The 17,863-nt window shown below is 43.8% G+C and overlaps 1 protein-coding gene across 8 annotated transcripts in view; it reads left to right on the plus strand.

Moving 5' to 3' along the window:
* Positions 1 to 17,863, plus strand: part of Wdfy3 (WD repeat and FYVE domain containing 3) — a 243,559-nt gene that overhangs the window by 127,787 nt on the left and 97,909 nt on the right. For 7 of the 8 annotated variants that reach the window (XM_052199005.1, XM_052199011.1, XM_052199010.1 and 4 more), the window contains 6 exons: positions 181 to 347; positions 4,563 to 5,030; positions 5,852 to 5,953; positions 7,479 to 7,672; positions 10,619 to 11,076; positions 12,574 to 12,657. In XM_052199005.1, coding sequence (XP_052054965.1) covers positions 181 to 347; positions 4,563 to 5,030; positions 5,852 to 5,953; positions 7,479 to 7,672; positions 10,619 to 11,076; positions 12,574 to 12,657 — 1,473 coding nt within the window. The remainder of the gene's footprint in view (positions 1 to 180; positions 348 to 4,562; positions 5,031 to 5,851; positions 5,954 to 7,478; positions 7,673 to 10,618; positions 11,077 to 12,573; positions 12,658 to 17,863) is intronic. The other variant, XM_052199012.1, reaches the window with a different exon arrangement.

Genomic DNA, 17,863 nt, shown 5'->3' on the forward strand with positions numbered 1-17,863 from the left:
TAAGGTAGAATAATGAAATCTTTAGATGTTTTCTTAAAAGCATATATTCATATGAGAAAAAAATGTAAGATAAGGATTTTATACATTTAGTTACGGAATCTGAAGTTGACAAGAAATTCTGTGTCAAGATTAAGAATATCAATAACAGAGGAAAAAAACTCTGACTCTGACTTCTTCTAGATTGGAACAAGGGAAAGAGGCAGAGTGCAGAGACGCCTTGAAGGATCTGGTGACTCTGGTGACCTCTCTGACCACCTATGGAGTCAGTGAGCTGAAGCCAGCTGGTGTCACCACAGGGGCCCCCTTCCTGTTGCCTGGATTTGCAGTACCTCAGCCAGCAGGCAAAGGTGAGTTTACCAGCTCGGTTCTGATTCTGAGCTCCTAGGAGTGGAGAAGGAAGGGATTTGTCCCCTATGGTGCTCCTTGTGGGCTTTCCCGTCTGATCGTGATTGTCATTTTCCTTAAAGTCCTTCTGTCCGGGCCTAGCCTGAAGGGTCCCCCAGTCTTCAGTGTGATAGACCATCAGACATTAGTAAGTCAGGCGAGACGTGTGTTGTATTCATTCATTTGAAACTCGTTGTCAACCAACAGACATTAGTGAGTCAGGCGAGACGTGTGTTGTATTCATTCATTTGAAGCTCATCGTCATGGGGAGGGACCTCCTTGGCTCCTTGTGGTGTGTGTCTTTTGTGTGTGGGTGGAGGTCAGCATACACTCATTCTCCACACCTGTTGGGCACACAGGGCACACAGCTTGGGGTGTGAGTGCTTGTATTTCAGAGCCCCTCACACCTAAGACAGAGATGTTACATCATTTCATTTAGGTCTGGGAGTAAGTTTTGCTACATTTTTTCCCTACATTTTCCTAGCATTTTGATCATGTAGTAAGGCTCAAACTTCCTTACTCTGGAGCTAGAGAGATGACTAAGCAGTTAGGAGCACTGACTGCTCTTCCAGAGGTTCTGAGTTCAATTCCCAACAACCACATGATGGCTCACAGCCGTCTGTAATGGGAACCAATGCCCTCTTCTGGTGAGAGACTGAAGAAAGCAACAGTTTATTCACATACATGAAATAAACAACTAAAAAAGGAAAAAAGAAAAATTCTGTAATTAAGAGCATCAGATTATGAGCAGAGCATAGTAGCTAATACCTACAATCCCAGTCATGGGAGGCAGGGGGATGACGAACTCAGGGTCAGTCTCAACTACACAGCATGTTCGGGGACAACTTGGATTACATAACAAACAAATTAATGATGTAAGTGAGTCAAGAATTGATTGGCTTTTAAAAATGATTTATTTATTTTATTTATGAGTACACTGTAGCTGTCATCAGACACACACCAGAAGAGGGCATCAGATCCCATTACAGATGGTTCTGAGCCACCATGTGGTTGCTGGGATTTGAACTCAGGACTTCTGGAAGAGCAGTCAGTGCTCTTAACCGTTGAGCCGGCTCTCCAGCTCCGTGATTGTTTTTTTTAATGCATGATAGCCAGTCTCCAAAATTTAAACGTAGAACCCCCTAACAATAATTCCTGACCTTTGGCACTCATTAAGTGTTCGATGGGATCATGATGAACCTATGTAAAATTTAACTGAGTAGAAATACCAACGTATGTAATAATTTAAATTTCACAGTAAAGCCTACTTATTTATGAAATCAGCACTCTTAGTAAATTTGAGTAGATGGAGAATGGATCTCACTGCTGTGCTGTGCTGTGCTGTGCTGTGCTGTGCTGTGCCTTCAGAGCACAGGTTGACCATTCAAAAGGTCCTCCGAAATACATGTAGACTTTCATACATTCAAAGTTCCATATTCTAGAACACATAGTTGTCTCTCCAAAATCTAATTTAAAAAACTTGAGTATCTATCTCACTTAACTATTTCCATGAGCTCAGAGAAAAATAGGTCCGCAGGAGCCAGCAAAGGGCTTGCCAGGTAAAGAAACCTTGGCATGCAAGTCTAGCGATCTGAGTTCATCCCCCAGGACCAAGAGTTGAAAACACAAAGGTGGGAGAAGAGAGTCTACTCCACAAATGTAAAAGTAACTTATTCTCCTGATGCAGTTGTCATCTCCCTCCTCTGTCTCCTGACCTAGGCCTCGTCCTGGAAACCTGTAGCCTCTATACAATCTCATCTAGGCCTAGAACAGTTTCAGTCTCTCAGACTTACTGCTGAATCAGCCCTCCCTTCCCTAGTTCTTTCTGAGCTCTGGCTGGCTGGTCAACTCAGCTGTTCTGACTTCTCGAAGCTGACTGGTTCACTCTGGCTCCTCTCAGCCTCTCCTAAACTGCTCTGTGTGACCTCATACCAACTCTGACAATGTGTTCTAATCTTCTGGCTCCTTCTCATTCTCTGGCTCCTTCTGTCTTCCCCTGTGTCTAGCTTGTTCTCTCTCTGCAACGTGTCTCTGTCAAACTCTCCGGGTAAAACCTTCCCCTCTCCTCTCTCTCTGCCCCACTCCCTTGTAAGTAGCTTCTCTTTCCTCTGTGTTCTTGTGGGAGTTGGTTATATCCTAGTCTCTCAAGTTTTTGATTTGTCTGCCACTCAATAAGACATCATTTTCAAATGTGTGCTTCCTTCTACAAACTAACTTTACCCTCATTGTTTGGCAGTAAAGGTGTGTGCTAGGATCATGTCTGTGTTCCGACCAGAGGGATTACAGGTGTGTTAGGCTAAGCTACACTGCAACTAGAAACAGGTCTTCCCAGTAAAGAACACAATCTTGGAGTTCACAGTGTGACCAGATATCCTGCCACAGTTGTCCTCTGACCTCCATGCACATATTGTGGCTCACCCAGTCAAGTGCATGATCATGTGATAACACAGGCATACGCACATGCACAGGCATGCACATACTAAAAATGATAGTAGTGTAATAAATAGTGCAGCAGCAAGCATGGGTGTGCGAGAGTCTCTGGAGTCCTTCAGAAATTAGTAACCCAGGAGTCATATGTGGGTCATATGACAACGGTTCTATTTCTGAAGAGCCATGATGATTTCCATGGTTGTGCACAGCAGTCTCTGTCCCTCCCAGCAGTGACCGGCATTGCTTTCTATACAGTCTCATCAGCATTATTGCTGGTCATTGCCCTTTTCTTTTCTTTTCTCTTTTCTTTTCTGTTTTCTTTTCTTTTCTGTTTTCTTTTCTTTTCTGTTTTCTTTTCTTCTCTCCTCTCCCCTCTTCTCCTCTCCTCCCTCCCTCTCTCTCTGCCTGCATCCCTCCCTCCCTCCCTCCCTCCCTCCCTCCCTCCCTCCCTTCCTTCCTTCCTTCCTTCCTTCCTTCCTTCCTCTCTCCTTCCCTCCCTCCCTTCCTCCCTCCCTCCTTCCCTCCCTTCCTTTCTTCCTTCCTTCCTTCCTTCTTTTTCTCTCTTTTTTTTTTTGAGACAGGGTCTCACAGTGCATTCCTGTCCATCCTGTAGCTTGCTTATGTAGAGCAGCCCGTCTCACACTTGCCGAGGTCTGCCTGCCATCGCTTCCCAAGTGCTGGGCTGCCACATCTGGCGCGTTGGTTTTCTTGATGGTAGTCATGAAGATTTTTCAGTAAATCAAATAAATATTTGAAGTGGTGTTCAGCATTCTTAGTTTTGCCTTTGTATTTCCATTTTCTGTCTAAGCTTGACTTTTAACTGACTACAGATAGTAAAAAGCGTGTTCTCAAAAGCAATCAGACATGGACATGTTTTGTACTTCTCGGCCCCAAAATATATTTGTATGTTATAAATGAAAATTGAACTAATACATGCACTGAAAATTGGAGAACTTTACATTTTTAACAGATATGTCCATGCTGGCTACTGTTTATGAGCAACTTCCTGGCCCATATTGCACTTTTCTAGTGTGTGTTTTCCTCCCTTTCTACATCTCGTGTATTGTATAAAGTTCAATGTTAATTTTTTCACTTTTATATGTTGCTAATAATTGTGAGCCCAGGGACAGTTTTTATAGAAAAGCACTTGTTTTACTGCACTTCAAATCCAACTTTCTATAGTGGTTTCTTGATCATTATCATTATTAAATTTTCTCACAGGACCTATGCCAGAAGATGTTTAATTGTTCTATTTGATGAGTTGGAAAATCAAGTTGAAAGATAGTACTAGTGGCCATGGATTGTTTTAGGAAAATGTTTTTACATAAAGAAATCCCAATTTTAGCTTGAAAACTAAGTAGATTTCCCAGTTAAATTTTGTGAAAAGTCCCTGTGCTGCCACCACGCAGGAGACCATGAGAAAGCTGCCTCTTCTCTGACCAACAGTAACAGCTCCTCTGCCTCGCCGTTTGCTGTCTAGTAAACTGCTGAATACACGTGATACATTTTCACTCTCAGGCAGTGAGTTCGTGAAAATATGGTATTCTTAAAATGTTCATAATGACACATCAAACATTTGATTGGTTCTTTTTATTTTTAATTATTTGGACTTGGTGAAGAAAAATAAGTTCTTACCTCAAATTGGGACATTGTCTCAGTAAATACTTGATAGAAGGTGACACTCACCGTGTGCTGACCGTGACTGATCATGGTGTAGCGCCCAATTGTGTCCCCGATTTCTATTCTAGGACACAGTGTGAGAAACATCCAGGCCTTCGCAGTTCTTCAGAACGCGTTTTTAAAAGCAAAGACCAACTTCCTTGCCCAAATCATCCTCGATGCCATCACGAACATTTACATGGCCGACAATGCTAATTACTTCATCCTAGAGTCCCAGCACACCCTGTCACAGTTTGCAGAGAAGATCTCTAAACTCCCGGATGTACAGAACAAATACTTTGAGATGCTGGAGTTTGTCGTTTTCAGCCTGAATTACATCCCTTGTAAAGAACTCATTAGCGTTAGCATCCTCTTGAAGTCCAGCTCCTCCTATCACTGTAGCATCATTGCGATGAAAACCCTTCTGAAGTTTACAAGGCACGACTACATATTTAAAGATGTCTTCAGGGAGGTGGGCCTGCTGGAGGTCATGGTGAACCTTCTGCATAAGTACGCTGCTCTCCTGAAGGATCCAGCTCAGGCACTCAATGAGCAAGGTAAACTCTTGCGCAGGTGATGCTCTGCTGGGGCTGGGGCATGCCGGGGCTGGGACATGCCGGGGCCGGGGCATGCCGGGGCCGGGGCGTGCCAGGGCTGCCTTTCATCGGTCCATCGATGTGCATGAGCTCCTGTTGTCTGTGAGTGCGGTGCATTCCCTTGGGTGTGTCCAGTATTCACCTCTTCTGCAGCTGTTGTGAGGGAGTTGGGTAAGGGCGCCTGGAATTATGTGACAGTAGAGGAATAGGGTTCAAGGTACGGCGAAAGCATGCATGGTCGTCGTGACTTGTGTTTATTTCTTTTTATAATTAAGAACAATTAAACATGGATATCCAAAAATATTTTTCATTAAATTATGAGAGCAAGTATGTCTGTTTAGGGATGCTTTGTAAAGGTCTTTGGGTGTCTTTTTGATAAATATAAAGGTACTTCTGTATCTAGCCATTAGGAAGTTTAAGCTAATGCCTGTTGAATAGATAGCTGATATATAAGCAGTTTCCTTTTGTATTTGATAATTCTCCCCTCAGCCTCTCTGATTAGAAGCCGTGAGAGGGATGAGTTCAACTGTATCTGGCATTTTCGTTTTGAATATCCATTACATAATTAACTCCACCCACACTAAAATAGAAATCTGTTAATATCAATTTGAGCATATTTTGGGCAGGTGCTGGGCACATGTTATTTTAAAGGGTGTATTATTCGCATGTGTGATAGTGGAGAAAGTAAATGTTAAAGACACAATAAGGAGACTTAATAATTGAAGTGAAACTGACTGGGAAATAATGCTTTTACAATTTGGATCTTTGAACCTCTTTTCTAGGGGACTCAAGAAACAATAGCTCAGTTGAAGACCAAAAACACTTGGCTCTGCTGGTGATGGAGGCCTTGACCGTGCTGCTTCAAGGGTCCAACACAAATGCAGGTAAGCAGAAAAGCCACGGGCCAGAGCTCTGGGAGTGGCTCTGCTTGTGTGTTAAAGCTTCTGTTATTAAAGGAGAAGCAGTGGTTCAGGAATAATGGTGCAGCCATTCAGTAATGGTACAGTCGTTCAGTAATGGTCAGTCATGCACTAATGGTACAGTTGTTCAGTAATGGTACAGTCGTTCAGTAATGGTCAGTCATGCAGTAATGGTACAGTTATCAGTAATGGTACAGTCGTTCAGTAATGGTCAGTCATGCAGTAATGGTACAGTTATCAGTAATGGTACAGTCGTTCAGTAATGGTCAGTCATGCAGTAATGGTACAGTTATCAGTAATGGTACAGTCGTTCAGGAATGGTGCAGTCATTTAGTAATAATTCAGTAATGCTAGTCATTCAGTAATGGTACAGTCAGTAATGGTACAGTTGTTCAGTGTTAGAGGGAGTTTGCCAACTGCTTTGTGCTCCCACTGGGTGCTGTACCTGCCTAAGAGCTATCCGAGTGCATGTGAACGCACACAGACACACAGACACAGACACACACACACACATACACACACACACACAATGCGCGTCAGTTAATTTTGATATGCCTTGGCTAGCTCAATGGTTGGGCAACTTTATATCTCCTGCTGCCAGCTCATTCTCCCATCTTGCTGGGCAGTGGCCCTAAGGGTCACTTACCTGATCTCACGTGGCACGTTGGCTTTCTCTCCCACAGCTCTTTCTTCTCCTCCTTCTGCCCTCAAGCCAATGTGATTCTCCCTCTTCCCCTCTCCCAGTTCTAGCCCACACAAAAATAAAGGTTCTGCCTCTGTCTCCACTCAGCCATTGGCTCTTTATTGGCCAATCAAAAACCAATTGGGAACAAGGACCTTCAGCATTTTACAAGCAAACATGGGAATTCCCATTTAACTTGGGAATCCATTAACTCAAGACCCCAACAGTTCGGTAGTCATTCCGGTAATGGGATAGTTGTACCCTGGCAATGAGACACTTTGGCCTATTTATACCTTCCCAGCAAAATCTGTAATGCTGTTACTGTCTTAAAACATTTTATTGCTTTGTATAGTATTTTTTCCTTTTAGACTTATATAGTTTAGTATATTTATGTAATATAACATTTTATAAAGTTATATTGTGTACCCCTCATAAATCATTTTAAAACATTTTTTTTAGCTGTGGTTCCTAGGGGTGACACAACAAGATTTTAAACCTAGTACCTAGGAGGTAGACCATAGAGACAGGCAGATCTCTGTGAGTTTGAGGTCAGCCTGGTAGACACAGACAGTAAGGACTTAGTGACCGTATCAGAGCACTAATTGTATGATAAAACTGTAGAAAGTGCCTGTGTATGTTTTCTGACATCCTACAGTGCAATGTTTCCATCGTGACATGAAACATAAAATAGGTTTGCCAGCTTTCCAAGCAGCTTTCTTGAATTACTGCTCCTACGGAAACAGTTGAATTCTATTCGACCCGACTTGCCCTGGATGTTCTAACTTAGTCCTTTGACTCCTCCTTCAGGAATATTCCGAGAGTTCGGCGGTGCAAGGTGTGCCCACAATATAGTGAAATACCCGCAGTGCCGGCAGCACGCCCTGATGACCATCCAGCAACTGGTGCTCTCTCCTAATGGGGAGGACGACATGGGCACTCTCCTGGGGCTCATGCACTCAGCCCCGCCCACAGAGCTGCAGCTAAAGACTGACATCTTAAGGGTACAGTTGACTGCTTCCTTACTGATACAGCCCAGGCTCCTTTTGAAATTAAATGGGCTTAGTTTCAACAAGGGCATTCTTTTTTTGTTGTTGTTGTTTTTGTTTTTGTTTTTGTTTTTTTGTTTTTGGTTTTTTGTTTTTGGAGACAGGGTTTCTCTGTGTTGACTTGGCTGTCCTGGAACTCACTCTGTAGACCAGGCTGGCCTTGAACTCAGAAATCCGCCTGCCTCTGCCTCCCAAGTGCTGGTATTAAAGGCGTACGCCACCACTGCCCAGCAACAAGGGCATTCTTTACAGAGATTTACAGTCATCACTGTTTGAAGTTTGGGTGTTTTCCATGTGTGAGTATGACAGGGTGCCAGTGAGGGGAGAGGTGTGAGACACCCTGGAGCTGGAGTCGTAGGGGAATGTGGGATGCTGGGAATCAAACTCTGGTCATCTGCGAAAGCAGTCAGTACACATGGTTTACAGTGCTGAATCCGCAGCCTACCAAAGAGAAATTTTAAAAATCCAAAATAACAAAACCTTCTCAGTTTATACACATTTAGGGATTGACTTTTGGGACAGATGTCCGGGCTCACTCGAATCATGTGGAGTGACTAAAAGTTACATGTGTATATTATCTATTCAGTTCCAACCAGCCAGTGTTATGCGCATGTGAAACATGTTACATGATGATGTATATACATGCGTATGTATTTCCGTGTCCATAGTAGACCGTAGTAAATAGCTAACGGTCTCTGTTATCTGTTGTTGTCTCACGTCATAGCAAGCTTGCAGAGCAGTCAGCATGCTGATTTGCAGAGGGAGAAGGCAGTGTGAGCTTGCCCATGTCCTCTGTGTATGTCCTCTGCACGCACTCTCTGCTGTGCTGTCCTGCCTCCTAGGACTTAAGCACATGTGTCTTCTCATGTTGTCCACATCACTGGCCTTGCCATGTGAGGCATTTCTAACTACAGTTAGACATCCTTCTTCATAATTTGTTTCCGTGTGAGTTTGGTGACTCAAGCAGGGAATAGCGTCTATGAATAAGGAGCTGCATTTGAAGCTGTTTGTCCAAGTTCGAGAAAAAACATCATAATTATAACAGCAACTAACACAGTTTCCTGTGTGTGCATTTCATTCTGTACATTCACACGCATTCACTTGCATAAGCCTCTCTGTTCGTAAAGATAGGTGTTATTAGTGTCCCTCTAACAGTTTACTTATTTAATGTGATTCATTTTCTAGCAGTTCCTTGGCTATGCTAGAGAGAACTTGCCCCCAACCCTCCCTGTGCTTTAAACACTGTAACCTGAAGTGCAGCTTGATTCTGAAGTGTGAGTCTAGTGGGTGGAGGACCAACTGGGTCAGACTGTCCACAGAACTGTGCTTTTAGCTTCTGCAGTGTGAGTAATGGAGTTTGAATCAAAAGAGTCTTAATGGGCTTTCTCTAGAAACCTCCTTTTGCATTTCAATAGCATCTGCCTAAGTCAGAAGGGTCATTACAGTTCTTATGTTTCCATTAACTTACTGATTCCTGATTTCTAAATACAATTTCCGTCCTAAGCAAGTAATCACTTCCTTAGGGAAGTGTATGCTAACCTCAGTGTGTAGTGGGCTGTGCCCCAGGCCTGTGACAGTATAGTGTTCACAGTGGAGTGATTTCTTGTATCCTTGTTGATAAAGTTACACATGACATATACTTGTTATATTTTGCCCTAGTGTGTTGAAAATAGTGATAGATTTATGTGCCAGCCACTTTAGAAAACTCTGTGTGTGTGTGTTTGGAGAGTTCTAATTTCCTCTGTTGTACATACTGAAAACCATGACACAGACAGGTTGAGTAAGTGCTATGACAGTGCAGCCATACTGTAGGAGCCAGAGCTGGAATCCAAGCATTCTGACTCTGTGATCTGTATTCATTCGCTATCATGGCGTTAAGATTTTTTATAATGTGGAAATGCCTTAACATGAATTATAATTGTTAAGAATATAATTTATTAAACTTGACAACAAAGAAATGATACTGCTACCAAATACATTTTAAAATGGAAATTCTTAGTAAAAGAGTGGAAGGAAGATACTAGGCATTTTAGTAATATGTACAGATTGTCTAGTTTCTTTTAAAATAACAAGTTTTTGTACATAGTGAAGTCTTTATCATTGTTGAAGTGGTGTGTGTCAGTTGGGCAGCTACATATAGTATATGCAGTTATATCTGTATTAGCATATAAGCTTTCCTGAATGGTTCCATACAGTGTATGCAGTTATAACCTGTATTAGCGCATGGCCTTTCCCATTCTTTGGCTTCCCTTAGAAACATGTAGCATTTGAAGAAAATGGCCTTCTGAAATACAACGGCTGCTAAGATTAAGACAGATCTAGAGTGTTGGTGTCATAAGAACATAAGAACGGAAACATAGGTCAACAGATGTCAAGCCACAGAGCGGGACAAAATGACATCATGGTTAGAGGCGTGTAGGGAACTGGAATTTCCAGGCCTTAAGCCCTCCTTGACCATTCATTTAGCTCAGTGTAGAATCCTTGATAACTTTTAAAAACATGACCTTAGTTCCTCAGGCAACGATGGTGATGGTGGTAGTGGTGGTTGAACAGCCATTTTGAAAATCTAAAATTTAAAAGAACTCCAAACTCTAAAACTTAAGAAACATTTAGTGTTTGCACACATATCTGCCTGTGTACCTCGTGCCTATGAGTCTGAAAGAGGAAGGACATTGGATCCCCTGTGACAGACAGCTGGGACTCCCCTGAGTAGCTCTGGGAACTGGAGCTGGGTCCTCTGCAAGAGCAGCCAGTGCTCGCCGTTGCTGAGTCAGCACTCCAGCCTCGTGTTCTAGAGCTTTCTGATATGGTGCCGCTTGTAGAGAATTCCCTATGGTAGAGCCTTGTGTCATATATTCACACCTGGTACTTTACATTTGTTTTCCTTCTCTTTCCCTGCAGGCCCTGCTGTCCGTCCTTCGGGAAAGCCACCGTTCAAGAACAGTCTTTAGGAAAGTTGGAGGGTTTGTGTACATCACATCCCTGCTCGTTGCTATGGAGAGGTCTTTGAGCTCTCCCCCCAAAAATGGCTGGGAGAAAGTGAACCAGAATCAGGTGTTTGAACTCCTGCACACTGTGTTCTGCACGCTCACCGCCGCCCTGCGCTATGAGCCAGCCAACTCTCACTTCTTCAAGACCGAGATCCAGTACGAAAAGCTGGCGGACGCTGTCCGATTTCTTGGCTGCTTCTCAGACCTCAGGAAAATAAGTGCCGTGAACGTCTTCCCGTCAAACACGCAGCCTTTCCAGAGACTGCTGGAGGAGGGGGCGGTGCCCATGGACTGTGTGTCTCCCACCTTGCGGCACTGCAGTAAACTCTTCATCTATCTCTACAAAGTGGCCACGGATTCTTTCGACAGGTACGGGCCTGCTTTGCCTCCCGAATTGCAGGGTGTGCTTGGCACAGCGTCAGCATCAGGCTCTGGTTAGCAGGACGGATGGTGCAAACGCGGTGAATCCTCTCTTTACTGGAGGTCCGTCACTCCTCTCGGGCCCTTCTTGTCATCTGGGTGTCGCGTTTGCAGCTCAGGAGCCATGTTTGACTAAATGCACGTTCAGTTAGCGCCCATTGCCCTTGAGGGAACAGCTTCTAGGACGTTTTCTTTTGTGCCGTGAGTGTTGTGCCTTAGTCTCAGAGAACACTAGGTGCGCGTGGACGTCTTCATCCTGATCGCCATGAGCGCGTGGTGATTGTGATGCGTGTTGCCAGGCAATGGCAGATGACCTTTCTCACTTCATACTTCATAGTCCTTGAAAGACGGTGTGTCTCTCTAAGAGACATCCCAGGCCAGTGTCCATCAGAATCGTTTACCTAGTCCTCCAGGAAAGACGTGCTTTCTAGAGAGCCGCTGCATGCCAGGCCGCTGTGCATGTACACCCTGGGGCATTAGGTCTGCACGGGTCCTGGTCATCGTTCATTGATAATGCACACGTAAATATTTGTAGACGTTCTGTGATGGAGAAATTGGGCTCGCTCTGCACAGGAGAGCTGCTTTATACCCGGTCATTTCCTTTTCTTTTTTTTTAAAGACTTATTTATTTATTATATATAAGTACACTGTAGCTGTCCTCAGATACTTTTTCTTCTCACTCCAGCCCCGCCCTCCCGCTCACTCAGCTGTCTTCAGACACCCCAGAAGAGGGCGTCAGATCTCACAGACACCCCACAAGAGGGCATCAGATGTCATTACAGATGGTTGTGAGCCACCATGTGGTTGCTGGGATTTGAACTCAGGACCTTCGGAAGAGCAGTCAGCGCTCTTAAACAGCTGAGCCATCTCTCCAGCCCCTATGTATTTTCATCGCTTTGACTACACGTTTTCAATTCATTTTCCGCTTTGAAAAAATAATGTAGTCTTGTTCTGGTTTCTCTAGCCTTGAGCACTGTTGTTTTCACTTTTCTTTCATATCATAAGTGATGGTTTTTTCCATTTCAACCATAAATAGCCCGAGTAACAGGAGATACTCTAAATTGTTGCTTGTTTTTCCTCTTGCAGGTAGTGAGTAGCTTTCGGGAAGCAGGGTGTTGTGTAGAGCCAGTGTCTGTAGTGCTGACGGATGAGCTGTGTGGGTGTGTGGCGACCGCTGCTTTCCTCCTGGCTGCTGACCCCAGCTAACACCCTTAGCTTTAGCCACGTCTGTTTAATAAGGTCCACATTAACACTGGTACGAGGGGCTTCTGCCTCCGGCCGGCCGCCTTTCCTGTTTTCGTCGGCACGCGTGTTGTGCTTACGGGCCTCCCGCAGAACATGGAAGGTGTTTCTCGTGACCCTGGCCCTGCGTCTCCCGGGAAACTAACCAGCCGCTGGCCGTGCGCTCTCCTAACCTCTAACCCATGTCTGTTTTGTCATCTGTAGTCATGCAGAGCAGATCCCTCCTTGCCTGACAAGCGAGTCTTCTCTCCCCTCTCCCTGGGGAACACCAGCTTTGTCCAGGAAAAGGTACTGATCTTACACCAGAAGTCCCTCTGGATTGCCGTGGGTTTCCTGTGCCTGCTTATGCCTTGATGTAGCGATTGTGCTTTGGGGCCTTTAAAAAAAAAAGATACTTTTCAGGTCTTGAGATTGTTTCCCGACAGTATGTTGATAAAAGCAAAGTGTCTCTTCTATAGGAATATGGGGACATGTAGAATTTTCATTTATTCTTATCATGTAGTTTTCGCTATCGTTCTTATCTGTAGAGCAGGTAGACCTTCTATTAAGGATGTCGCCCCGGGTGGGGGGGGGGGGGGTGTGATGGCTCAGTGGTGAAGTGCTCCCTGTACAAGTCTGGAGTCCTGAGTTCAGGTCCCCAGAACTCTTATAAAGCAGGTGTCTGTAATCCCAGTGCTTAGGGGGGAGATGCGGAACAGTGACAGGAGGCTGTCCCGAGAGTTGGGGGCCACCAGCTTAGCACACACATTGGTAATCGAGACAGACCCTGTCTCAAGCAAGGGGGATGCCAGGACAGCTGCCCGAGGGTGCACTCTGACCTCCCCACACATCACCCGTGCGCACGCCTGCGCTCCTTCTGACCCAAGCAGTCATACCTCCCTCGTCACACAGCACGGATACACACCAGGCCGTGCACGAGAAGCCTGTCCGATTGTAAAGTCGCTTCTCCAGGACCACTGTCCTACGTACGTAGGTGCTGCCCTCCTTCAGTGTGCGAATGACTGTCCCCCCTTGAAGATAGGTAACCAGGTGGCCTTAGTGCTCCGTTAAGTAGGCTGCTTTCCCATTCTCACTGGGTGCTGTTGGGGTCATTCTTGGTTCTACTGTTACTGCAAAGTCAAGTTCCTAGCCCTGGAGTGTTTACTTTCTCAGTCAGGTTTAACCAGTTGAAATAGGAGGCTGTTACAGAGACTTGTCAAAGCATAAGTTCTGAAAAAGGGAAGGAAAAAAAAAACCTGAGGTTTTTACTTTCGTATATTCCATAAAAATGTATGAGCTGGTTTAGTTCATCAGACATCTAAATTTTATAAATAGAACAGAAGGAAGGGAGGGAAAGGGAGGGAGGGAGAGAGAGAGGGGAAGAAAGAAAGAAAGAAAAAAAGAAAGAAAGAAAGAAAGAAAGAAAGAAAGAAAGAAAGAAAGAAAGAAGAAAAGAAAGAAAGTCAAGCCAGCAGGTGATTGGGCGAGAGCAGCTAAGACCCATTCGGAGTTCGTGCAGCCTGCGTCTAACACGATCAGTCTGTCAGTGTCCGTGGCTGGCACGGCGTGCTCCCCCTGTCCTCTGCTGTCCCCACAGGCCACAGCACTTCCATACCACCACCGGAACATCTCCAGGTGGGTTTTGTGAGGAGTGCATCTGAGAGTCAGCTGGGCTGTGGCCTTCACCCCAATGACAGTTGTTCGGATTACGGATTACAGAACAAATATGGTGGATAATGGGTCAATAGTCTCATATGTTATGTGTTTTATTTCTATATCAGTCAGTGTAAAAGACCTCAGATTAGAAATCCAGTTTGTATGGAATGCATATGAGCTTTCATCTTACTGCCTGACAGATACAGTCTAAGAACCAACTATATTTTACAGGGTATGATAACTAATATAGGTAAGGGAATGTACCTCACTTGATAGGTAAAAGCTGAGCACACGTGGCTCTAGGACCTAATCCTGGGGATACCAGGGCCAGCTAAACACTGTAGCAACAGGCTCGCCCTGGGCTCTAGTATCTAATCACACTGGGATGTGAGGATACTTTTTATTTTTTGTCTTACATTTATACTGGGGCTTATATGGCATTACAATTAATCACGAGTAACATTAAATAAATCTAGCATTGTTCCACATATCTGTACCATCAAATAACCTTTTCTTTTTTGCGTGATACTGTAAGTAAGCATGGCTCTGCTCATGCCAGATTATTTTCTCTTAAAGCACTGAGCCTAATTCAACAAGCTGTAAATTATTTAGATAACTTTAACTTTACTTTGTAGCTTCCTGTTGGAAATTGAGTGTGGTAAAAGACGTAAATTTTCAACATCACCGTGTTCATGATCTCAAAAAATTTAGTAAATGTTAGAGAAAGAATTATATTTATGAGGTAGCTGAAACTACTAAAACTCCTGACTTTATTTTTTTAAAAGATTTGTTTATTATTATATGTAAGTACACTGTAGCTGTCTTCAGACACACCAGAAGAGGGCATCAGATCTCATTACGGATGGTTGTGAGCCACCATGTGGTTGCTGAGATTTGAACTCAGGACCTCAGGACCGGAAGAGCAGTCAGTGCTCTTAACCGCAGAGCCGTCTCTCCAGGCCAACTCCTGACTTTAAAATGATCAAGCCTATAAATGATAAAGCCTATAATTTGCTGTGCCCCTAAACATTTAGTCCTTATATATATTCACTGAAACTCAGAAAGTAGAGATTGAAAGTAGAATATATTTCCTTTAAAGTTTTTCTGGAAGAGCGGCTTATTTAAATGATAACTGGGGGAAAATGGGTCTGTATCGAGTTCTGTGTCAAATCAGAAATGTGTTTTCTTTGTCTGCAGTGCAGCTCTCTGTAGAGATACAGGGGATTTGACTTCATTAAAAGCTGTCACTCAGGCAGCAAACGTGTGTAAGGAGCCCTACTCCCCACACGTCCTCCCTCAGACTTAGGCCAGGGCCACAGACCATGTGCATGCTAAAATCAATGTTGCCTCTCCCTGGCTGCTCGGGATTAGTGATGGCCCCTGTCACAAGCTAGGAAGCCGAGCTCCCACTGAGCAGCAGCCCCACCCAATCCTACACCAGCTGTTCCAGGTGGCCATTAGGTCAGGTCGCCCCCTCCTGAGTTACAGTCAAGCAAATAATACAGCATATTTATTCAACAGCATATTTATTCACACGTCCAAATATAGTAGGCTTTGAAATTAGAATTGTAGTCATGTAGTCACATTATTTCTAGAACTCCTCAACAGATGACATCAGCCCATGGGCATCTCTTCCTCTTGGCAGCGCAGACTGGGCTTGCTGGCGAGTGACAGACCAGCCTTGTGTTGTGTTAGCACAATCTGTGGAACATTCTGACACTGACGCGGCCTGCCCTTGTGACCCTTTCCTTACATGAAAAACCTGGGTTCTTCTCTATGTTTAAAATAGGAAGAACTAGCCAGCCTGGAGTTTGGGGAAGTAAAAGACGTGACTGTTGCGCTGTTTACAAAGAGAAATACTAGGACAGAGCTACAGTTGAGCAATAAATAGCAGGAGGGCAAACAAACCGTCAAATAGCCAAAAGTATTCCAACTAGATCTGTATGGGGAAAGACAGTGGCCACTGGTTATTGCACACAGCCTTGTGCCTTGAAATACCTAATACAACCAGCCCACACTGTTTGACTTCGTATTACCAAAAAAACCAAAAAAACAAAAAACAAAAAACAAAAAAAACCAGGAATGAAACTTAACTGTATGTGAATTTAAGTTGGAATATAAAGTATCAGTTTCTAGTAATTACAAATGACTACAAGTCATATTAACTGACATTTGAAATGTCATTTTATTCTCTTTTCAAACAAGTCTTGCTTATGAATTAACTATTTAATAAGCTTACCATAATATATAATTAAAAAATTGGTCATACCTGTTACTAAGAGTTACTGCTGTTCTATCAAATGCACCCAACTTTATTACTTAATTTAAAAAAAAACTTGTTTATGTTTTCAAAAATGTTTGTTGTATTATTCTGATCTGAAAACCACCTGATGACATTGTTGTCATACAAGGTTTGTGAAATTTGCTACTATAATATTTATGAAGGATTAATTTCTAAGCACTAGAAGGTATCTTCCTGAGTGTGACCACGATTTAACTTAAAAATTTGAGTTCAGCTATTAACTCAGAAATAAGTTTCAAAGACGGGCAAGTGCGTAAAATGCACAACTGAAATCTGTTTTCATCAAATTTGTTTGGCTTTTTTGTTTACAATGAAAAGACTTCCTAAGGTGTTTTTTAATTTCTGTAGCTGGGGACCTCAGTGATGCTGTAGAAAAAAAAATAAACCTTTTTTTAAAAATATAGATGGATGATAGTATTTTAAGGAACAAAGGGAACAAATACAAGTCAGGTACCATTAGTAAGAAGTGCTTAGAAATCTCTTTTTTTAGGATTATTTTTAGGTATGAGTCCACTGTACTGCCTGATGCCCACAGCGGCCACCAGAGGGCGCCAGATCCTTGCAGCTGTAGTTACAGATGCTCATAAGCTGTCAAGTGGATGCTGGGAACTGAACTGTGGCCCTCTGCAAGAGCAGCAAGCGCTCTTAATCTCTCAGCCATCTTTCCAGCCCACGATCTTTCTCGATAGGTTCAGAAGTCACATTTCTCTGAATGTAAACCAGCCAAATCCAGAGAGTGCGACCATGAATGGGGACAGGATTGCTTACTCAAAGAATCAAAGAGAGCACGTGTGCCGCTGAACGCGTTCCTAGGATTCCCGTAAAAAGAGTACAGTATGTTTTTCTGAGAACGTGGCAGTGCCAGTTCTTTTACGAAATCAAAGCTGTGGCAGCTCAGAGCTCTGCTGGGATCGGCTGAGACCCACCGCCTGGAGCGTGAACATGCACAGGCTGTGGCCCCAGCGCCTTCTCCTGGGTTCCTACAAAAGCTTTTGCTTTCCTGAACTGTAGAAGAGAATAATATGAGGTAGACAGAGGAGACGACTGAAGGGAGGGGAAGTGCCTGCTCAGGGAACGGCCTGACCTTCCTTCCACCTGATAGAAACGTGTGGAAAACACACCATCCTAATTCATAAAGGCTGAGCACTTTCAGGAATGGTGCAGAGGTCCCCAGACTGTGGATGCAGTTCTAGATAAACCAAAGGCTTCTCAGTTAAACCAACACTCGCTCAGTTGCTTCTGCTAGGGAAGAACTTACTATCTTTTTTATTTTTTTCTCGGGTCAAGAGAAGATGGAAACCACACGGGTAGTTTCAAAGGAATCTCATTGAGTGATTCACTTTAGCCAGATATTATCTAAACTGTTATCTTCTTGGAGTTTTGATTCACTCATTCACCTGCTTTTTAAAAATTTCTTCTGATACAAGTACCAGTGTTTAATGAAACAGCGGGAAGAGTATATATAATACAGATGGTGTGGGCCAGGAATGATCAGCTGTCTCCAGGTTGCTTGGTGAGGCGGTGATACATTGTTTCGCTTTTGCCTCCCTCACCCAG

This window comes from Apodemus sylvaticus, chromosome 11, assembly GCF_947179515.1.
Source record: "Apodemus sylvaticus chromosome 11, mApoSyl1.1, whole genome shotgun sequence".
In the NCBI taxonomy this organism is placed as follows: domain Eukaryota; kingdom Metazoa; phylum Chordata; class Mammalia; order Rodentia; family Muridae; genus Apodemus; species Apodemus sylvaticus.